We start from the raw sequence: 23,768 nt of genomic DNA, 5'->3' as shown, positions 1-23,768 counted from the left end.
GACTCCGCATGAGCGTGATAGGGAGAGAGAGGAGGCAAAACAAAGATTAATACAAGAATATCATGAGCGTGAGGAAGCTACTCAAAGATTGATACAGGAATTGCATGCGCAGATGGAGAGCACTCAAAGAGAAATAAAGGAATGTCATGAGCAGGCTGAGATCAGTCAAAGAGAACTACAGGAACTGCGTGAACGTGAAGAAGCTAATCAAAAAAAATACAGGAATTGAGAGAGTGAGATGAGAATGCAGAAAGATCACTAAAGGCATTCATGGAATCCATAAACAGAGAACTGAAAGAAGTCAGAGAGACCACAAAGGGAATGCTGAATGGAACCCCAACAGAAGGAATGGGAATAACAAATCAACTAAGGGATTTGAGAATAAACACTGAAAACCAAATTAAGGAAGAAAAGAAGTTCATACAAGTTCTAAAACAATGCTGCAACAAAGAATTTGAAGCCAACAAAGTTGACCAACTATAAGAAGAAATTTAAAACAAAGTATAAAGTCTCTATTGTAGGTTAGACCATGCAGAAGATCGACTCTCGGGGATTGAAGAGAGCCTAGATATTATAGAGAAAGAACATACAACTATTTAAGACAAATCCAAGAAATATGATAAATCTATCCAACATTTGGAAGACACCATCAGAAGGCCTAATCTGAGGCTAACGGGTGTAGAGGAGAAGCTAGAGACAGAAGTTAATGGTCTAGGAAATTTGTGTAACAGGATCCTAGCAAAGACCTTCCCAAACACGCAAAAAGAAAGTCCTATTCAGATACAAGAAGCTGGTAGAACTCCAAATAGACCAGCCCAGAATAGGACATCCACCATCAAATTATAATCCACACAGGATCAATTCAGACCAAAGAAAAGATCCTTAAAGATGACGAGGAGAAAAGATCAATCACCTATACATGGAAATCAATTGGAATCACCTCAGATTTCTCAGCGGAAACAATCATTGCAAGAAGAGCCTAGAATGATGGATTCCATGCCCTAAAAACAAACAACTATCAAACAAGAATTTTGTACCCAGCTAAACTCTCCTTAACTGGAGGTAAAATAAAAACCTTCCATAGCAAAGAAAAATTGATACAATATATCTCCACAAAACCAGCCCTACAAAACATTCTTAAAGATGTCCTACACATAGAAAACCAACAAGATCACAATAAAGGCCAAGAAATCGCACCCAAACTGAGAATCCAAGAACCATAAGAAGAACCCAGTTGACTCAGCACTCAAGAAGGTGGATAAAATGGCAGGTACTCCCAAATACCTCTCAATCTTAACTCTCAACATTAACGGACTTAACTCTCCAATTAAGCATCGTAGACTATCTAGTTGGATTAAAAGCAAGATCCTTCTATCTGCTAGGATCAGGAGTCACATCTTGCATATAAAAACAAACACATTTTGGATATGAAAGGCTGCAACCAAATCTACCAAGCAAATGGCCCCCATAAACAGGCAGGAGTTGCAATCCTAATATCAGATAAAAGAGACTTCAAAATGAAATTTGTGAAAAGAGATAAAGAAGGTCACTACATACTAATTAAGGGATCTATCCTTCAAGAAGATATTACAATTCTGAATATCTATTCGCCAAGCAATGGAGCCCCCTAATTTATCCAAGAAACACTACTTTCCCTCAAATCTGACAGAGATCCAAAGAGATTAATTTGTGGGGTATTTAACACACCAGTTTCCTCACTAGATAGATAAACTCAGTAAAAACTCAACAGAGAAAACGCAGATCTAAACAACTGCATAGATCAACTAGATTTCACAGACATCTACCGAATATTTCACACAGCATCATCAGAATACACGTTTTTCAGAAATATTGAAGTTATACCTTGCATTCTCTCAGACCACAAGGAAATAAAATTAAAACTTAATACCAAAAGCCACCAAAGAAAATCCTATAACACATGGAGCCTGAAAAACACACTGCAGAATCACGAGTGGGTCATGGAAGAGATTAGAAAGGAAATTCAAATGTTCTTGAACACACAAATTACCAGCTCCTCTGGGACACAGGAAAAGCAGTACTCAGGGGCAAGTTCATCGCTCTGAGTTCCTACATCAACAAATTCGAGAGATCTGAAACCCACCATTTGATGAGACATCTGAGCCTCCTTGAAAAAAACAGCAAGATAATCCCCCATCCAGTAGACGGTAAGAAATAATTAAAATTAAATCAGCATTAAATGAATTAGAATGCAAAAGAAATCATCAAAAGAATCAACAAAACAAAGATTTGTTACTTCAAAAAATTAACAAAATTGACAGACTCTTAGCAAATCTTATCAGAAAAAGAATAAAACACACGCAAATAAATAAACTCAGAGATGCGAATGGAAACATCACCACAGAATCAACCAAGATTCAGAACATTATAAGGAAATATTTCTGAAAACTTTATGCTAATAAGTTTGACAACTTGACAGAAATGGACCTTTTCCTAGCAAATATTGACATGCTGAAACTAAACCAGGATGAGTTAAACCATCTTAACAGGCCCATATCAAGCATTGAAATAGAAACCACAATAACAGACCTCCCATCTAAGTAAAGCCCAGGACCAGATGGCTTTAGAGCAGAATTCTATAAGGCCTTCAAAACACAGCTCACACCAATACTCCTCCAAATCTTCAATGAAATTGAAAGAAAAAATTCACTACCGAACACATTCTATGAAGCCATCATAAGCCCCATCCCCAAACCAGGCAGGGACTCATCACAGAAAGAGAACTATTTACCCATTTCTTTGATGAACATTGATGCAAAACTTCTCAACAAAATTTTGGTCAATCGATTTCAACAATTCATCCAAAAAATCATACACCATGATCAAACAGTATTCATTTCAGGGAGGCAAAGCTGGCTCAATATACAAAAATCAAGTAATATAATTCATCACATCAACAGGAGCAAGGGTAAGAACCACATAGTTATCTCAATTGATGCTGAAAAAGCATTTGACAAGATCCAACTCCCCTTTATGATTAAGGTTCTGGGAAAACTAGGAATCCATGGAACTTTCCTCAATATAATAAAGACTATATAGGACAATCCTACAGCCAGCATTAAACTTAATGGTGAAACATTAATGCCATTTCCTCTTAACTCAGGAATGAGACAAGAATGTCTCCACTTCTCTTCAATCTAGTGTTAGCATGCCTAGCTACAGGAATAAGACAAGACGCAAACGTAAAGGAGATCCAAATAGGGAAAGAAGAAGCAAAACTCTCCCTCTTTGCAGATGACATGATCTTGTATTTAAAGAATCCCATAGACTCCATTCCCAAATTACTCTAGCTGATTTAAAACTTTGGCAAAGTAGCAGGGTATAAAATTAACCCTCAAAAAACAATGGCTTTTCTGTATGCCAACAATGAGAAAAGTGTGGCTGAAATTAGGAAAGCATCTCCATTCGTAATACCACACAAAAAATAAAATACCTAGGAATTAACTTAATCAAAGAAGTGAAGGACCTCTATGATGAAAATGTAAAAAACCTGAAAAAGGAAATCAAAAGAAATCTTAGAAAGTGGCAAAAACTCCCATGCTCCTGGATTGGAAAAATCAACATCATGAAAATGGCAATACTTCCCAAGGCTATCTACAAATTCAATGCAATTCCTATGAATATTCCAACCTCATTCTTCAAGGAAATAGAAGAGGCAATCCAATAATTCATAGGGAACAATAAAAGATCCCGAATAGCAAAAATGATCCTCAACAGAAAGAACAGTCCTGGATGAATATTAATTCCAAATTTCAAACTCCTCTACAAAGCAATAATAATCAAAAGAGCTTGGTACTGGAACAAGAACAGACCACAGGACCAATGGAATAGAATTGAAAACCCAGAAATGAACCTACAGACCTATAGCCATCTAATATTCGATAAGGGAGCTAAGAAAATAGAATGGAAGAAAGAAAGCTTCTTCAGGAAATGGTGCTGGCAAAATTGGTTAACTACTTGTAGAAAACTAAAACTAGACCCTTATATATCACCCTGCACCAGAATCAACTCCAAATGGATCAAAGACCTCGATGCCAAAGCAGACACTCTGAAAACATTACAGGATGGAATAGGAAAAATCCCAGGTCTACTTGGCAAAAGCTGAAATTTTCTGAATAGAGACCCTGAAACACAACAAACCAAAGAAAGGTTGGACAATTAGGATTGCATGAAATTGGAGAGCTTCTGCATGGCAAAGGATATAGCTAGCAAGATCAATAGAAAGACCACAGACTTGGAGAAAATCTTCACTAGCCATACAACTGACAAGGGTCTCATAGCTAAAATAAATCCCCCAACAACAAATCTTCAAAGAAACAACTGCCCAATAAATAAGTGTGCTAAAACCTTAAAGAGAAACTTCTCTGAAGAGAAAAGAAGGATGGCCAATAGACACATGAACAAATGCTCAACCTCTCTAGCCATAAAAGCAATGCAAATCAAAACAACTTTGAGATACCACCTCACCCCAGTTAGAATGGCTATAATCAAGAACTCTGATAACAACAGATTCTGGAGTGGATTTGGACAGATGGGAACTTTATTGCAGTGTTGGTGGGAGTGTAAATTTGTTCAACCACTTTCAAAAGCAGTATGGAGGTTCCTCAAAAGACTCTATGTACAGTTCCCCTATGACCCAGGCAATCCCAATTTTGGGCATTTACCCAAATGTTCACAAACAAGACCACATTAAAGCTACCAGGACAACTATGTTTATTGCAGCATTATTTACGATAGCTAAGGTATGGAACCAACCCAGATGCCCCTGGGTAGATGAATGGATCAAGAAAATGTAGTATATATACACAATGGAATTCTATGCCTCCATCATAAAGAATGACAGTGCTCCATTTGTTAGGAAATGGAAAGACTTGGAAAAAATTATATTAAGTGAAATAAGCCAGGCCCAAAGAAACATAGGTTCCATGGTTTGCCTTATTTGCAATAACTAGTATATGTCTGAGTCAAGCAAAACAGGTCAGATAAGTTGATGTTAGGGAAATGAACCTTAAAATATGTATTCAATATTTTTTCTTTCATTCGATTGTTTCTATTACATTTATAAGATTATTTCTTTGTTGTTTTTTATGTCCCTCCCCCACAGTATAATCCCTGCTTTAACTGTATTTGATGTTGTTATAATTTATGGAGGGGAAGGGAAAAAACGAATCATTTAAATAGAGATTACAGGTGGACCCATTGCAACAATGAGACATAGAAGTCGTATGTCGAAAATGAACTTTACAACTTTGGTAGGGGGAGGTGGAGGGACAGGAAGGGAGGCGGGGAGAGGATGGGATGAGAAGGGGAAACAAAGGAGGAAGCTACAATACTTGATAAGAAATGTACTCATTATCTTGCCGATGTAATTTTAAACCCTCTGTACAGTATTTTCACAATAAAAAAAAAAAAAAAAGAATCGCCTGATGTGGACTAAAAGTTTGGGATAATCCATCTAAATTGATGACTGAGCATGTTGCTACATATCTACTATACCAACGACAGAGGACCAGGCCTGGTGGAGCATACATGTTATAGATAGGAGGACCTCGATCCAGCCCAGCCAGAGCATATATTGAGGCTCTGTTTCAGGAATGCCCCAAACAGAAAGGTGGCTTCTCAGAGCCAGGGATTGGACAGAAGTAGGAGGTCATGGTGCCCCCAGAAGGGTGTCTGACCCGGGGTAGGGGTAGTTTTGGGCCAGCCACTCACATGTGCTGCTGTGAAAAGTTGCTTGAGGCTGCTCCAGGTGGGGCGAGCAGTGATGGCAGTTGCATTTCAGACACATGGCCTCAGAGCCAGGGACCAGGTTGGGCTTTACGCGGCCTGGCAGGGTATTGCCTGATGTCTGAAATCCTGAACCATGGGCAGGGAGGGCACTGGGGCATGGGCAGCCATATCATTTTCGTTCAAAATTCCAAAGTTGCCTTGAGTCTCTTCCTCACCACTCAGCCATCTCTACCTTCCTCAACTGCTGGTAGTGGTGTAAACTAACAGAGGGAATCCCGGTGCTACCTGGCAGCATGGAATGTGAGCGTGGCCACCATTCTTGTATCTCATTGGTCAGAAAGAACCATGAAATAATTGGGGTGTGGCCAGAATCCTGTGATGCAAGCAGCATGGGCGGAGTCAAGGAGATAGCAGCTCCCCCAGTCCTTTTCCAGGGGAACAATGTCCAATTCAGTTGGAGACAAGAGGGTGACCTGCTTTAGCGGGATGACCACACAGATTGTTGTGTATGTCTGTTTGTTCCCAGTCCCAGACGTTGAACTGAGGATATGGGCACAGTCTGTGAGCTGCTTTGGCTCAAGGCTAGCCTTCCACACTGGAGCCATAGGGATTTTGGCTTTGTTGGCACTGAAGTTGGACTTTCCTGCCTAGGGTGACTTCGACCATGATCCTCCCATCACAGCCTTGTAAGTATCAAGGAAGACTGCTGAGAGCCACTGGTGAGTGCCTAATCATTGGTCTTACTGATGTTCTTGGACAGACTGGTGAGCTCCCTATCCTCGGATTTAAGTGGTGGGAGCTGTAGCCCATAGATGGAATCCTGGTTCTGCCACTTCCAAATGGAAGGAGATCCTAAGAAACTTAATCCTGTCCATATGATTACCAATGGAATATAATGTATGTCCTGATTGAAAGAGCAGTTCCTGAATGATTCTATGATAAAATTATATACAATTGCCGGGCGCTGGTGGCTCACGCCTGTAATCCTAGCTACTCAGGAGGCTGAGATCTGAGGATCGAGGTTCAAAGCCAGCCCGGGCAGGAGAGACCGTGAGACTCCTATCTCCAATAAACCTCCAGAAAACCGGAAGTGGCGCTGTAGCTCAAGTGGTAGAGTGCTCGCCTTGAGCTGAAGAGCTGAGGGACAGCGCTCAGGCCCAGAGTTCAAGCCCCACGACCGACAAAAAAAAAAAAATAAATAAATAAAAATTATATACAATTATGTTATAGGAAACTGATCGATGTGAGTTAATGTTTATGAAGCATTTAAACAATCACATTCATAATACGGAATCATAATGCAATACCTAAGAATTACTATTCTATTACATAATATAAAGGTGCCATTTTTCTGCCAGGAATGGGATTGGAACCTATGGACTTGGTAACTCTCTTGCAGTGTGTGGGAAGGGGAAACTGGCCTCCTTGAAGTCAAGAAATTCAAGTCTGTTCCTTAGGCCTGAAATAGATCACCACCACTAGAAAACATCCTATTCATGTACAATTTACATATGATTTATATTTATATACATATATTGACTCCATATTGCATTCAGTGCAGTTATTTTTTTTGTTTTATTCATGTATTGACCATTTATTTTTACTATTATGGCACATAAAAATTGATTACATTGATTACATAAGATACAGGTCTGCATATGTATTCCACTTCATACCTGACACCCAGGACATTCACAGAAAAAGAAAACATGTGTCACGATCAACTTCTTATTCCATAATTCATTTTTGGGGAGTGCTAGCATCTGAACTCATGGCCTACAAGCCTACAAGGCCCAATTCATGAATGGGTGAGGGTTACCATGCCATCCTGGGGCAAACTGAGCTGACAGGCTGTTCCCAGGGCCTGAGATCAAGCCACAGGTGTTAGCAAAATAAGAACAGATTGACAGGCAGATGGCAGAAAGCTAATAAATATGTATTTTTATAGTTTTTAGAGATGTCTATATATTATTCAGTTATATAGACTACATTCCTTCCAATTCCTGGGTATTAATCATGCATCCATGTAATTAATGTTATTATTTTCATCCTTACACTATTAAAGAAATCAATCAGTGTCCTGAAATTATTGTGTTCCTTTAAGTAATAATACTCTTTTTATGCTTCACAAATATTAAATAAAATCAATTAGCCTCCTGAAATGATGCTGTCTAAATTTATAGGAGCATCATTCATGATCAACTCATTGAACTTTGACATTGATAACATTCCATTGTTCTTCCTATGGATGGGAACCATTTTCTTAGTATTTCCTGCCGTTGATTGGTGTTAGGAGGGGGATTTGACATCAGGGCCTATGTTGCCACGTGGGCCTATGGATTCCCAGATAGTCTGTCAGCCCTCAGCAATGCAAGGTGAAGTACCTTTTGCAACAGTGTCATTCAGAGCCATGAGGATCACCGTGCAAAGGAAGAAAATATAAAAAGGCCACATTTTTTCTGTGCATTGCTTTCTCTGCAAGACCAGGGGGTCTAGGATCCCAGAAGCAGCTGTAGGTCTAGTGGCTGCACCCCAGCCTAGGGTGATTGAACCTGAGGCACAGTTGCCACAACCTGACTTCAAGCCCGTACTGAGAAAAGTAAAATAAAAAATTTAGCTCCCTCCATTGCAATTCATGATGTATATTCTTCTAGACTTTGGATTTGAACTCAGGATCTGGGTAAATCAGCAGCAATGTGGATGAAAGGGAAGATTACTGTACTTGAAGATAAGAAAGTCAGGCCTGTTTACTAGTCCTAAATTCAAGCCCCAGCCCTGGAAACATAATATTTATATACATTGTAAAGATAGGATTTATACTTACCTATAGATGTTCAGTCCATACATGTGTGTGGTTATTCCTTGAATTTTTTGTTTTATTCATTTATTTACCATTGATTATACTATGATGATACCCATTCCGTTTATTACATTGATGACATCCTATCAGAGACCATCTAGATTTGTATAAATGTTCTCCATCTTGTCAGTGTTCTCAGGTTCACAAATGATATTCAAAGAAAGGAAGACAATTTCACCCTTGGCTTTTTACTCCACAACCCACTTGTTGGTAGTGCTGGGATCTTAGCTCAGGTCCTAGTAGGACCAATTGGCTAAGAAGTCAAGGTGAACACACCAACCTGTGAGCAACTAAGGATGTAGGCCATTCCCAGGATCTGACATTGATCCCCAGAGTCATCCAGTATAGTCATAAATTCATAATTTAAACATACAATCTATATTGATATACATGTCTAAACATGTTGCGGCCGTCTACTTGACCAGCGAGGAAGAACGACCACCACACCAGGAGTCTTCTCAGATCACACTTTATTGGAGAGCCTTTTAGTTGTAGGAGAGCTTGGGCGCGAGAGAGCGAGCACAGAAAAAATGGCCGCTTATATAGGGAATAGGGACACGTGTCGTCCTATCATTGGTCGTCTGCCTTTCACCGTCACCAAGTGCCACGGGATTGGCTGGGGACTCTACGTGGCTCGCGCATGCGCAAAGCCCAGGACCCACCGTCCCGCCAAGCACTGCCTAATATGGAGTTGTTTACCTCAACGCTGGAAGGGAGTGGGCGGTGGGCGGAGTCTAATTGCGTTCGCCCCGGCTCCCCACAGTTCCCCCTTTTTGTTTTTTGGCGACAGGTAAGAGTAGAGGTTGGGCCTCTGTCTAAAACATTAATGAGAGGACCTTGCACTGGTCTTCGCCTGAGGGGCGCCTTCCCCAGTGATGACCAGGCCCGTCCGATGCCTTTTTGCAGAGGTGGGATCTTGGGCATCATCCCACATGCAACCCAACATGCTCTTCTTGAGGCGATGGTCCTCCTCAAGTGCAGTGCACTTGCCTCGCACCCTGTCCCAAATTGCAAGTTGCATACCTGTCCCGGTGCAATGGGATCCCCTGATCCCTCGGGGTGCTAAGGCTATGCAAAATGGTAAGGCTTAATTGCCTCTCAGGGCCAACAGCCAGATCTGGGGTGAGGATCCACTCTCCAAAGCGGCTAATGCTTGTGAGATAACAACCTTGTCCCTTCTGGTTTGGGCTAGAAGGCGACAGACCAACCATAGGCAGACCACGCATCCTCCCAAGCAGCAGGCCAAAAATAATCCAACTCCCACCCACTCCTTAAACCAGGAAACAGCAGAGGAGATCCAAGATTGAAGTCCCTCCACGAATTTAGGGTCCACGCGTGTAGAGTTTACGGTCACAATGGCAATCCTCAGCTGGTCAAGCATATCATCAAACTCGCCAGACCAGTTACCTAGAAGATAACTTGACAACTGCTTAGACAAGTTTGCAGCCTGCGTAGCGTTGTTATACTGTACGCTTGTTACACATAACCCCTCATACTTCCACTGACATCCCAGCTGGGCAATCTGCCACAACGTATCTACCTGTTCTTGGACTAAATCAATCCTCTGATTAACCACCATCAGCCCTCCCCTCAATTGTGAATTAATCCCTTGTTGTACATCCAAAGCATGTGCTGTATTGGCAGAAAGGTCATTTAGCGTTTGTGCCATTTGTATTGATTGCCCCATGGCAACAGCTGCCGTTGCAGCTCCCACGGCAGCTAACGAAATAGCTGTCACCACGGCAGCAGTAATGCCGAAATCTCTTTTTTGGCGTAAAAGGGTCAAGGCACTGGAAGCTTTAACAGGTACTGGCACCCAGCGAGGAATGCGAGCAATAAGCGCATACTCATATTTAGAAGCTTTCCAGCATGAAGTATAAAAACAAGAATCATTAGTACAGGTCTGCAGACCTTTGTCACTGACTATAAAAACAAAAGGGGGATAAACACAGACTGGGGTAGCCTTATAGCTAATATTATAATATGGTTGAACTCCATCCCCCCCACAACCCACGGTGGATGACCAAGCGACAACGCTATCGGTCCTGGTAGGGCTCTCGATCTCTGGATCCCAAAAGGCCCAAGGTTTGGAAGTGCTCCACCCAAACCGACTCACTCCAATCTTTCCCCCTCCTATCATTGCCATAGGCTCTAAATTTATACAACTGCCTTTTACGCCACACAGCAACCAAATATCAAATGGATTGGAAACATAGGCCTGTGAAGGGTTTTGGTCAGTATAATTCTTTCCCTTATAGGTTTGATTAAAACTTGTGCTAATGCCGGGGGAGAAATAAAAGGTTTGGTCTTGCGTAACCCAGGCCCCCGTACGGGATTGACAGCCCGTCCAGGGCCAAGTGTCTCCAGAGTGCCAACCCATGCAAAAGGGGGCCCACTTTGGAAAGCTAGGCAAACCCTTTTCCTGACGCTTTGCCGGCCACCAGCCGGAAAACCAAGTGGCATTGGACTGTTTACAGGGGCCGCCGCCGTGGGGAACATCAAACCAGCCTGCAGTCTGAGATAAAAGCAAAATGCATGGGGAAAAGGAGGGAGCCGACTTGTCTTTCACTAACTGAAAACAAAGACTCCCCCCCAAGTGGAAGGATCTATTTTCCCCAATGGGGGCTTCCTCTGGGTCCAACAAAAGATACGGAAGGTCCATGGTCCTATTGGTGCCAAACAGGCGGGGAAAAAGTCTCGCATCATGTCGAACCGGCAGCGGCCTCGGGAACGCCAACAGAATTGCCCATCTGTGTTCCTCCCTGCTGAGATGAGTCTTGATCATCAATTGTATCACCAACAGCAGGAGCCTGGTCATTTTGTTCAATTTTTTCTTGACCTTGTAGGACCGGCCGCGTCAGCCGACTCGGGACCCAGTGAGGTACTTCTTGATCCTGTGGAAAAACACAAACAACTCCCCTGGATCTCGTTATTACCGGATCCGGTCCATACCATTTGTTATTAATAACATCCTTCCACATGACCATGTCTTTAGTATCCATGGAGTCTCTTGTCATATGCCGATCTGCGGCAGACTGATCATTGTCATTTAAAATCAGAAAATTGAGGGTAAAGAGTGTAAGAGAAAGTCTTTCCCTGGGGGACGCAGACTCAGCAACTCCCCCTTTTTGTTTTTGAAGCACTTCTTTTATGCTTCGATTAGCTCTTTCCACTATACCTTGTCCTTGAGGATTGTAGGGCAATCCGGTGGTGTGGGCAACCTGCATTTGTGCGCAAAAGGCGCGAAAACCATGGGAAGTATAAGCAGGGCCATTATCCGTCTTGAGTCTAAGGGGCTTTCCCCAAGCTGCCCAAGCTTCCAAGCAGTGTATTCTGACGTGGGACACCTTTTCTCCTGCCAGAGGCGTGGCATGAATGACACTAGAAAAGGTGTCCACAGACACATGTAAATATTTCAATTTACCAAATTCCGTCAGATGAGTAACATCCATTTGCCATAGGGCGTTTGGTCTCAACCCCCTGGGGTTTACCCCCACATGGGGAGGATGAAGAAAGGTAACACAAGATTTACAGGCCTTAACAATATCTCTTGCCACATGCCTGGACAAATTATATCTTTTCCTAAGGGTATTAGCAGGTACATGATACAATCTATGAAAGTCTTTTGCCAATTCTACAGGATCAGCAGCAACCAGAGCCACAGCCCGAGTTGCCTGGTCCACCAAATCATTACACTTTGTCATTGGGCCCGGCAACATAGAGTGGGCACGAATATGTCCAATATAAAAAGGGTATTTTCTGTTTAAAATAAAGGATTGAATCTGTAACAAAACATTAGAAATTGTACTGGCCTGCTTAACTGAAGCAGCAACTTCAAGAAAGGCAACGGCATTTACAACATATAATGAATCCGAAAATAAATTAAAAGGTTGATCAAATCTTTTAAAAACTTCAAGCACAATTAAACATTCAACAGCCTCTGGGGCATTCGGCCGAAAATTAAAAACTACCAGCTGTTTGTGTCCTTGAACAAAAAAGGCACCCTGTCCGGACTTTGATCCATCCGTAAAGATGGTCAGAGCATCAACCAAGGGCTCCTTTGAAGTGACAACAGGAAAATACACTAAATTTTTGTTAACTATGGCAAGCAGAGGATGCTTAGGATAATGATTATCAATTACATTTGGAAATGAGCAAACAAGAATTGCCCACATATCCATTGTGGCTGCTAAAATTTCAACTTGCTCACGGGTGTAGGGAATAATCAATTTATCTGGAATTTTTGCAAAGTGTATCAAACAATACTTCATACCCAAAATTGCCTGTTTTGCCACTAATTCAGGAAAATATTGAACAGTTTTTGCTCCCACAGAATTACCATGGAGCCACAATAAGGGGCCATTTTGCCAAAGAACCCCCGTGGGATAATTTTTTGTTTTCAATATACATAAATCAATAGGTAAGTTTAAATCAACCCGTGAAAGTTGAGCCCTAGACAAAGCTGCCTCAACCTTTTGTAGGGAATTTAGTGCTAAAGGTGTCAGAGATCTAGAGGAGGTGACTTCAGGGTCGCCCTCCAAAATAGCAAACAAGGGTAACAGCTCTGACCGAGGGAGATTAAGAAACCCCCTTATCCAATTAATATCCCCTGCCAATTGTTGAAAATCATTAAGTGTTTTAAGGTGATCAGTCCGAATGGAAAGTTTTTGTGGTTTGACCTCAGTAGGAGAAACAACGGTTCCCAAAAATTGAACGACACTAGTCTGCTGAACCTTCTCAGGGGCAATAATTAATCCTTTATCAGCTAAGGTCTCCGTTACCTGCCCAAATGCCTCATGAAGAGTCTCTACCGAGGGAGCAGCCAACAAGATATCATCCATATAATGGACAATCCGCACCTTTGGAAATTTTTCCTTAACAGGGGTTAATGCAGCCCCCACGAACAATTGACAAATTTTTGGGCTGTTAGCCATCCCTTGGGGGAGGACTTTCAACTGATAGCGAGCATCCGGGGTTTCATGATTAACAGAGGGCAAAGTAAAGGCAAAGCGCTCCCTATCCTTCTCATAAAGAGGTATGGGAAAAAAGCAATCCCTAATGTCTAAAGCCAAGATAGGCCACTCTCTAGGTAATGCCGAGAGCAGTGGAAGTCCCCTTTGGATGGGTCCCATAATTTGCATCTGGGCATTTACTGCTCTAAGGTCATGCAATAATCTCCATTTTCCGGAGGCCTTTTTGATCACAAAGATTGGGGTATTCCAAGATGACACTGAAGGCTCAACATGCCCCAACTGTAGCTGTTCCCGGACAAGAGTTTGTGCCGCTTCCAACTTTTCTCGAGAGAGGGGCCACTGTGGAACCCACACTGCCTTTTGCGTTAACCAAGGTATGGGCACCGCACCTGTGCTGGAAGCTTTATTTTCAGAGGCCCCTAAGAAAAACCCAAACCCTTTCGATCCTGTTTGGGGAGCGGCTCCATCGGCTCCTTGCATCCTTGGAGACGCCGACCGAGCCCTAGGGCGGGCACAAATCCTTGTTGTTTCATCATGTTTTGGCTGGCCTCAGAATAATCATTTGTTAAGGTCAACTTTAGCTGCTGCTGCACATCTCTCCCCCAAAGATTGACAGGAACGTCTACCACAAATGGCTGCATTTTTCCAACCTGGCCTTCGTCTGTTCTCCAAGTCAATTCCTTTGCACTTAACTGTGGGGCATCGGCATAGCCCAGCCCTTGTAAGGTCTGGGAGGATTTCTGAGTTGGCCATTGCTTTGGCCACTCTCCTCTTTGGATGATGCTTCGATCTGCCCCTGTATCCACCAGTCCCTCAAATCTTCTCCCTTCCACCTGGAGAGTTAGCATGGGTCTCTGGTCTAAGGTTATAGATAGGCATGTTAGGTCAACTCCAGTGGAGCCTAGCCCCTTATCTCCCCTCTCTATCGCCTTTGCAGTGAAGTTGTCATGAAGGGAAGGCAAAAGCAGAAGCTGTGCAATTCTGTCCCCGGGGGAAATAGACACCACCCCATGGGGGACATGGCAGAGGACCTTAATAGTCCCCGTATAGTCCGGGTCAATAACTCCCGGAAAAATGATCAAACCTTTCATTGTAGAGGAGGAACGTCCTAAGACTATTCCCACAGTGCCTTTATCTAAGGGTCCTGTCATGTCTGTCTCCACGACCTGGACTCCCATTTGTTGTGTTAATACCAGTCGGGAGGTGGCACAGAGGTCCAACCCTGCTGAGCCTGTGGTTGCCCTCCTTGTGGGTTGGGAGTCAGATCCTGAGCTGCCCCATAAATTTTCGGGCCCTGGGGACGGGGGCCCCCCATCCCGTTTTTTTGATCCTGATCTGGGTTAACATCTTTGTTGGCCTGGGGAATAAGGTGGCCATTAATGTCTCTGACTGACCTGCACTCATTAGCCCAATGCTTCCCTTTTTTACATCGAGGGCACACCCCAGGGGTCCTAGCCGGTCGGGACACTTCCTGGGGAAGTTTTTCCTTCTGAGGGCATTGTCGCTTAAAGTGGCCTAACTGGCCACAGCGAAAGCATCCCTTTTTGCTGTTATCCCGGGCCGCTTTAGCGGCCGACAAGACCGCAGCAGCCAGCCCCGCTTTGGTTAGGGGACCGCCAACCTCCCTGCATGCTTTTAACCATGCCTCCAAGCTCTGAGTTCTTACTGGGGTAATAGCCCGCTGGCACTCTTTAGTACTCTGCTCAAAAATGATCTGTTGTACAAACAGCATGGCAGTCTCTAGGTTTCCCAAGACGCGCTCTGCCGTCTCCAACATGCGAGCAACAAAATCAGAAAATGGCTCACTAGGGCCTTGGGTAATTTTTGTTAAGGGACCCGCCGTTTCCCCTTTATTGGGGAGGGCTCTCCATGATTGGTAAAAAAGGGCATTTACCTGTTGATACACCTCAATAGGGTACCGCGTCTGGTTTTCAGTATAGGGCCCTAGCCCCAAAAGCATGTCCACGTTCCATTCGGGGTGCCCATCTCGAATGTTTTGTCTATACTGGGCCTGGGCTTTATCCTGGGCAATGGATCGGAAATCTAGGTATTGCCCATGATTAAGGCAAGTCCGGGCTACCTCAAACCAATCAGTGGGTGTCATAGCGTGTACGGTCAATCTCAAGAGCAGGGCTGTAGTATAATTAGCTGTTACCCCGTAGGATCGGACTGCTTCAACTAAATCTTTAAGTTGAGTATAAGACACGGGTTCAAAAGTTCTCTCATTGGTGGTAGGATTTTCAAAGACCGGAAACGCGGCCGCTAACCGCGACCAAGTATTGCCTTTTATAAAATGGCTCCTCCCCGTTTCTGGGTATGGGGGGGGCAGATGGGCAGAGGCCAGTCTGGCCGCTTCCCTTTTGTCGTGGCCTTGGGTCTGTTGTCAGAGCACGCCACCCCCCATATCTGCCTGCCTCATACTCGGCTGCTACCTTTTCTAGATCTTCAGCATCGCCCGGATCGAGCTGACTTTCCTCTCCCTCTGAGTGACTTTCAACGTCACTTTGTGGGTCCCGCCCTTCCACATGTAGGGCGGAGAACCGATTAGAAAATTCCTTCAGTGAAGGGTATAAAGAGTTTTTTATTGGAGTCTCCCTTTCAGGGGTTTTGTCAAGGCTCTTTTCCTTTTGAGCTTGTGAGGGCTGCAGTCCCTCCTGTTTTGACTCTCTAGAGTCCTTTCCTTTTTTCTTTTTTCTTTTTTGCCTTTTTTTCTTCCTCCCTTTCCGATGCTGACTCTGAAAGGCTATCCTGGTGTTGCATCAAAACCCTACGCCCCTCCCGTATTAGATCAGAACCACCCTCCTCAAGGCAAGTGCGAATCATTCGCCACAGGGGGAGAGTCGCACCTGTCACTTGACCCTCTTCCTGGGCCCTAGCCAGGTCCTTACCCAGCTTATCCCAGCACGGGAGCGTAAGGTCTCCCAAAACTGCGAACCATGGGGCCTGTCTGTCAAAATCACTCAGCACCTTCTGGACCGTGGCTTTGGAAACTTTAAGCCCCCGCTGCCTTAACAAGGCCTCAAGAGGTGCATAAAAGTCCGTTAAGCCGCAGGGCTTCTCTTGTCCGTTTCCCATGTCGCACCCTTATGTACGAGTGACTTATCTCTCGGGGCGAAAACCACGTGATCTACCGTGGCTTTACTTTCGCTTTACAATTGTTTGCTATTAACAGCGGCAGGCCTTCCCAGGTTCGCTACAATGTAGGCAAACGCAGAGAACCACTAAAAAAACAAACCACAAGGGAAGAAGCAACGCAAGCAACCAGTAATCTACCGTGAACAGCATTCCGGGGGGATACTTACCGATGTCTCCTCTCCGTGTGTTGAGTTCTGGCTCCTGTTCAGCCTCTCGCACGGGTCCCGGGTTTCGGCACCACTTGTTGCGGCCGTCTACTCGACCAGCGAGGAAGAACGACCACCACACCAGGAGTCTTCTCAGATCACACTTTATTGGAGAGCCTTTTAGTTGTAGGAGAGCTTGGGCGCGAGAGAGCGAGCACAGAAAAAATGGCCGCTTATATAGGGAATAGGGACACGTGTCGTCCTATCATTGGTCGTCTGCCTTTCACCGTCACCAAGTGCCACGGGATTGGCTGGGGACTCTACGTGGCTCGCGCATGCGCAAAGCCCAGGACCCACCGTCCCGCCAAGCACTGCCTAATATGGAGTTGTTTACCTCAACACTGGAAGGGAGTGGGCAGTGGGCGGAGTCTAATTGCGTTCGCCCCGGCTCCCCACATAAACAGCATCTTGTATTTAGTGAACTTCTCTTTATTTTGTCTCTATTTCATGGAGGTATTGTGTATTTTACTAAATATGGTGACAGGTATAACTTTGCTGACATGGATGACAACCTGTTCCTATGGTTATAGGGTTGCCTATGAATTCCTCTTCTTGGTTGAGATTCAGGACTTTCACAGGAGAGGAAAACGTGTGCAACAACTGGCTTCTGACCCAGAATTTGCACAGCACAGGAAAACAGGTGCGACTGGCTTCTCACATCAGGGTGAATTTTTGGCAGTGCTGGGTTTTGAATTCGGGGCCTAGGAGGCCCAACTGCCCAATCAGTCCATGTGATCACACCAGACTTTGAGCCACTAAGGAGATGGGCTCTTCCCAGGAACTGAGATTGAGCCACAGGGAGGCCAAAATAGTGCTCAATGCATCATTGAAACATGGGATATATATTCACATTCGTGTGTGGACTGCATCGTTCATTGAGTGTACTTATTGTGTTTATTTTGTATGCTATTCATGGATGTATTGTGTATTTTCTTATGTATATGATGACAGGTATAACTGGGCTGACATGGATAACAATTTATTCCCATAACCAGAAGGTGGCCCATGCATTCTCCATCCTAGCTGAGACCCAAGACTTGCACAAAAAAGGAAAACAGATGCAACAATTGGCTTCTGACATCAAGATGAATCCTTTGGCAGGGCTGGGATCTGAACTCGGGGCCTAGCAGGCCCAATTGGTGAATGAGTCCACATGAGCACACCAGCCTGTGAGCAACGAAGGAGCTAGGCATTCCCAGTACCTGAATTTGAGCCCCCCTGGGGGAGAGTGGGGAGCACAATAGTCATCCATTCATAAGCTGAAGGTAGAATGCAAATAAGTACATATTTGTATAGAGTAGGATTGATGGTGACCTGTGGTGGAATCCAATCTGTGAGTACCTATATTTGGATCTTTCCTGATTTATCCATTTCATGTCTGTGATGATTATTGTCGTGCTTTTACTAACTCTTCTCTACAAATAATCTATACCCAATGAGTCTTGCATATTATTTCCTACTCACATCATGCATGAACTACTCATTCAAGGATGAAATCAATCGCATGCCATGACTCTTTCTAGGTCCAGAAACAAGTATCTCAGGATCTCCCGCCATTTCCTCCTCCTAGGGAAACTCAATTCAAGCCTTAGTCCTGGAAAACATACTCCTTATACACATTTTAACGATAGGATTTATATTTCCATTCAGATCTTCAGTCCATATTGTGTTTGGTGCATTTATTCATTTTATTTCTTGTTTTATTCATTTATTCACCATTTATTTTATTGAATTTGATGACACCTATACCATTTATTACATTGTTTACATCCTAACACATAGAATCTAGATTTTAGATGTGTTCTCAATCATGCCTGGCAGTGATGGAGAACTCAGTGCCTAGCAGGCCCAATTCATGAATGGGTGAATTTGAGCATGGGAGCCTCTAGCCAATGAAGCTGTCAAGTGCTTCCCAGGCGCTGAGATCGACCCTCACTTTAGGCCAAAACAGCGATATATGGATAGGCAGACAGTGGTATACAAATAAATATATATTGTTAAAGAGTCCCAGAGCCATCTATCTATGATTGAATGACACCTACTACGTTCCTACCAACTTTTAGGTATTTATTATACCACCATTGAAGGAATATTATTCTTTTCATGCTTAATGAACTATACGTTAAGATCAATCAGCATTCTAGGACAATTGCATCCAATTTTAGATTAGACGGATGCATGAACTCATTCAATTGGTATTCCCATGAATAGGAATGAGTCTCTTGTGTTCTCCTGCCATTGGTGTCAGGACTGGGATTTGAACCCAGGGCTTATGTTGACAGGTTGGCCTATGGCTTCACTGATAGCCCACCAGCCATCAGCAATTGCAGGTTAGGTCCACTTTGCAGCCATGTCATTCAGATCCAGGATGGTCACCATGCTAAAAAAAAAATCATAAAGTGCCAGCCCTCTGCAGCTCACCACTTTTTGTGTTTTCCAGCTTCTTTTTTCTTCCTGCAAGCCCTTTGGGCCTAGGATCTCAGGATCAGCTATGGGTCTGGAGACTGTACCCCAGCCTAGGGAGATCCAAGCTGAGGAAATGTTTCCAGGACGTGAGTTCAAGCCCCATGGATGGCCAAAAAATAAAAATAAAAATATTAATTATTTAACTATATAAAAAATAAAGCTCCCTGGTTTGGAATTTCTGCCAGTTTTTTTTCTTAGCCTGGGATTTGAACTCAGGGTGTTGACAAATTTGTAGCAATGTGAGGGAACAGTTGCCACTACTTGAGTTCAAACCCCATGCCAAACAAAAATGAAAAACTAAGTCACTGACCTTGGCAGGGGAAGTAGTTGTGGAGATAGGAGGGAAGGGATGGCAGGGGGAAAACAAAGGAGGAGTCAATAATGCTCAATAGGAAATGTACTCATTACCTTGCTCCTGTAACTGTAATCCCTCTGTAAAACACTTTTGCAATAAAAAAGTACAAAAAAAGAGAAACAATGTTGTTCTCAGAGAAGCAATTTAGAAGTAAGGAAAGGATGTCTGAATAGCTGTACAAATTCCACACTGCTTTTTTTTAATGTTCAGTATGGAACTGAGTAACCATAAATGTTTCCATTTAAAAAAATGTCACTGTCTTGGAACTGGGGCCAGTATTTCTGCCATTGCTAGGATTTGAGATCACTGACCAGGTAACTCTTTTACACCATGGTTGAAGGCGAGGTTCACTGTCCTTGAGGAAAAGAAATTAAGGCTAGAGTTCCCAGGGCCTGAATGAAGGCTCTGCAATGCAAAAAATGTTTCTATACATGTTTAATATATGATATACACTTACATATGTATGTTAATTTCATATTAAGATTTTTATTATTGATTTTGTATTTTATTTATCTTGTATTCATTTATTGATTGATTATTGTATTTAGTATTATTATACACATAATATTTATTACAATTTGCACATCTATAATAAAATTCTATACAATAATTTAGGATATGTACTCATTTTTATTAATATTTTATTAAGTGTTGAAACATAATACATAATTAAATGGAAGCATTTGTCACAGTCTTCACATGTTTAGAGTCTCTCCCAAGTATGAGCTTTGTGCAATCTTTGAATATCTTCCTATTGGGATTTCTTTCAATGATTTATAGTCAGAAATCTTTTCCTGAGTATAGGCAAGTGAGGGATAAAATTGTAAGAGTGGGACTAGAAATGTGGCTTAGTGGTAAAGAGCTCGCCTAGCATGCAGGAATGCCAGGGTTTAATCCTCAGTGCCACATACTCAGAAAAAACAGAAGCTGTGGAGGGGCCTAAGTGGCTAACCTTGAGGAAAAGGAGCTCAGAGACAGTACCCATGCCCTAAGATCAATCCCAAGGACTGCCAAAAACAATAGATGAGATGTCAGTGGCTCACACATGGAACTCTAGCTTTTCAGGAGGCTGAGAGCTGAAGATCACAGTTCAAAGACAGCCTAATCAAGGAAAGCCTGTTAGACGCTTATCTACAGTGAACCATGAAAAGACCCCATGTGGCACTGTGGCTCAAGTGGTAGAGTGTTCGCCTTGACCTGAGGGGCTAAGGGACAGTGCCCAGGCTTGAGTTCAAGACACACTATTGGGAAAAAAAAGTGAAGGTTAATCCAGGTACTTTTCTAATTTTGCTAATTATTATTTGCTAATTATGAGATCATACTTTGGAAAATGAACACTGATGTATACCAGAATTGGATTCAGAGCTTAAGGTTCAAGTGTAACATATCCATTTGCCCAGCCTCTCAGACTGTAGCATTGTAATCTTATGTCCTACAGGGTTCTGAAAGGTCAATGTTGAAAGGCTTAATATGCTCCTCAAGCCCTTTGTGATAAAGTCATTACAGTTCTGAACCTAGCAGAACACCAGTAGTTCAAGCCCATCATCCTAGCTCAGGAGGCTGAGGTCTGAGGATCACAGGGTGAAGCCAGCCAGGCAGAAAAGTCTATGACACTCTGACTTCCACTTCTGAAAGGTCACATATTCAAGAGCTTCCTGTGTTTCCTTTGGTGATGAGAAGTACTTGCACTCTAAATATTCTTGGAGTTTTGAGCTATAGAAGCAAGAAAGAAACATTATTGACCCATCCTGGGTTCAGATGAAGTTCTCAGGATCCAAGCCCTAGCCCTGTTAGCAGGAAGAACTCCAGTGTAACACTGTATTTGAAGGACGGAAAACAGTTTCAAATGCCAGGCTAGGTGCAGAAACAGGCCTACAGGATTAGGAGGCAGAATGTACACATTCAACAGGTAAGTGAGCAGCAAAACCACTTCATTTATTCCAGGCACTGCCAGCAATGGGGAGAAACCTGAAACATTTGTTAGAGTTACACCAGGGTCAGGCTTTTCTCAGCCTATTCAAACAATTTCTAATTAACCTTCCTCCCACAGGTGAAGGGACTTTCAGGATATCTTTTGGCTAACAATAAAGAGCAAATTTAGTGGGGGAGAGGGGAGGAACAGAGTAGAAAAACCCTGCTCTCTGTTCTTAGGGAGTGGGCTTTTGACTCTCCATCTGTCAGATTTGAAGGCCATTCTACTTCTGCCAGTCCTTTCTCCTTCCTTCATTTTCCACATAATTAATGCAAATCCCCAGACCCACTAGAGTCAGGGATGTTTCTCTTCTTTCTCCAAGCACAGGAGTTAGAACCTGGCTCTGACCAATTGTCTCTGGGGCCCTTGGCTACCTGAGAAGTGGGAAAGAGACAGTCTTCCTACTCTGTGGGTGTGTGAAGGCGATGCTGGTGTCCTGGCACACTGCATAAGGCCTAATGACTGGGAAATGTTCCCTTCTTTCCTCCTGAAATCCAAGACCAGATTCATCTATCATCTTTCTATCTTTCTTTCTTTCTTTCTTTCTTTCTTTCTTTCTTTCTTTCTTTCTTTCTTTCTTTCTTTCTTTCTTTCTTTCTTTCTTTCTTTCTTTCTTTCTTTCTTTCTTTCTCTCTTTCTTTCTCTCTTTCTTTCTTTCTCTCTTTCTTTCTTTCTCTCTTTCTTTCTTTCTCTCTTTCTTTCTTTCTCTCTTCCTTTCTTCCTTCCTTTCTTTCTTTCTTTCTTTCTCTCTTTCTTTCTTTCTTTCTTTCTTTCTTTCTTTCTTTCTTTCTTTCTTTCTTTCTTTCTTTCTTTCTTTCTTTCGTTCTTTCTTTCTTTCTTTCGTTCGTTCTTTCCTTCTTTCTTCCTTTCTGTCCTTCTTTCCTTCCTTCCTTCCTTCCTTCCTTCCTTCCTTCCTTCCTTCCTTCCTTCCTTCCTTCCTTCCTTCTTTCCTTTGTTCGTTCTGTGTGTCTGTCTACCTACTTACCTACCAACCTACCTACCATTCTACCTAGGTACAGAGCACATGGGAAGCAAAGATGGCTCTGAGAGAATAGAGTGGGCTGAGCCCAATTGGCCTTATGTTCAGTGGGGAACCACCCCGTGAAAGCTTAGGTGCATGATAAGGTGTGACCTTGACAGTGATTGGTTCCTCTTCCTCCCCTGCCATGCCACCTGCCCTTTTTTGGCTTTAAAAAGGCTGCTCTCTGTTAATAAATGAGTTTTTCTTCCTGCTTGACTTGGCTCCCGGCTGTGTCTGATTGTCCCCCGGGCTGAGGGAGACTAGGGAATGGTCGAGCGCCACACTGACCTTTCTTCAGACCCTATCCATCTTTCATGGGATGGACGAAGACCCAACATCTGGTGCCCAATGTTGGGCATGAAAGGAAAATGCTTTATCACAGAAGAAGGAGGAGGAGGCAACATTAGGCCTAGAAGGAGTACAGAAGGACTTGGGAAGTGAGAAGGAAAAGGACCAGGTCAAATTCAACCAAGAATGCACTGAAACATGCCCAGTGGAAGTCAAAATGAGGATGAAAGTTAACCCCTCTGACTCGGGTGACCCTGAAGGTCTTAGGCCCCTTCCCTATTCCCCCGATTGGAGGGGAGGTACTGCACCCTACGAGATCTGCGAAAGGGACTTGCAAGACCCAGACCCCTACCCCATGGAGGGGCTGAAGGTTGGGGAAGTAACCTACTGGAAGACCTTCCCTGGAAAGGAAGGGCCACCTGAGAGCCCAGACTCTAGGCCACAGGATTTGCTTCCCCAAGCATATCCATTCAATCTGTCACCAGGGGCTAACAGGCCTTTGGAATGGTATCCGTGGGAAGCTAAGGATCTTAAAGAGCTCCTCAAGGCCGTGGCAGAGGATCACCCAAACTCTCCTTGGGCCCAGACCCTATTACAGTTGTCCCTAAGGACTGGCTGGATGTGGCCAAAGCTGTCCTTACTAGTTCTCAGTTTATTAAATGGTGTGCTTTCTTTGAGGAGGAATGCAGAGTGTGGGTGGAGAATAACTGGCAGGCTCAACCC

General features: G+C 43.4%; 1 protein-coding gene and 1 long non-coding RNA gene across 2 annotated transcripts in view; both read right to left on the bottom strand.

Annotated features, from left to right (window-relative positions):
- LOC138812329 (uncharacterized) overlaps positions 1-6,017 on the bottom strand; it is a 30,649-nt gene extending 24,632 nt beyond the window's left edge. The window contains exon 1 of the long non-coding RNA XR_011367587.1: positions 5,752-6,017. This is a non-coding gene — a long non-coding RNA (uncharacterized lncRNA). The remainder of the gene's footprint in view (positions 1-5,751) is intronic.
- Positions 6,018-14,788: 8,771 nt separating this feature from the next.
- On the bottom strand, positions 14,789-16,677 carry LOC138812328 (endogenous retrovirus group K member 6 Gag polyprotein-like). The gene is made up of 3 exons (XM_070000325.1): positions 16,306-16,677; positions 16,013-16,157; positions 14,789-15,912 (listed from the first exon to the last, which is right to left on the bottom strand). The coding sequence occupies exons 1-3, from the start codon at positions 16,675-16,677 to the stop codon at positions 14,789-14,791; spliced, it is 1,641 nt and encodes a 546-aa protein (XP_069856426.1).
- Positions 16,678-23,768: the final 7,091 nt, after the last annotated feature.

This window comes from Dipodomys merriami, unplaced genomic scaffold, assembly GCF_024711535.1.
Source record: "Dipodomys merriami isolate MVZ:Mamm:240054 unplaced genomic scaffold, mDipMer1.0.p SCAF_562, whole genome shotgun sequence".
Taxonomy (NCBI): Eukaryota; Metazoa; Chordata; class Mammalia; order Rodentia; family Heteromyidae; genus Dipodomys; species Dipodomys merriami.
The sequence above is the reverse complement of the archived record's forward strand: the minus strand, read 5'-3'. Positions and strand labels throughout refer to the sequence as shown.

Coding starts and splice junctions, on each gene's coding strand:
- LOC138812328 (XM_070000325.1), bottom strand. CDS start 16,677: ATGGGAAACGGACAAGAGAAGCCCTGCGGCTTAACGGACTTTTATGCA. Junction 16,158..16,305: donor AAAGGGAGGAAGAAAAAAAG/GCAAAAAAGAAA, acceptor CCTTCACTGAAG/GAATTTTCTAATCGGTTCTC. Junction 15,913..16,012: donor AGCAGCCGAGTATGAGGCAG/GCAGATATGGGG, acceptor CCCCATACCCAG/AAACGGGGAGGAGCCATTTT.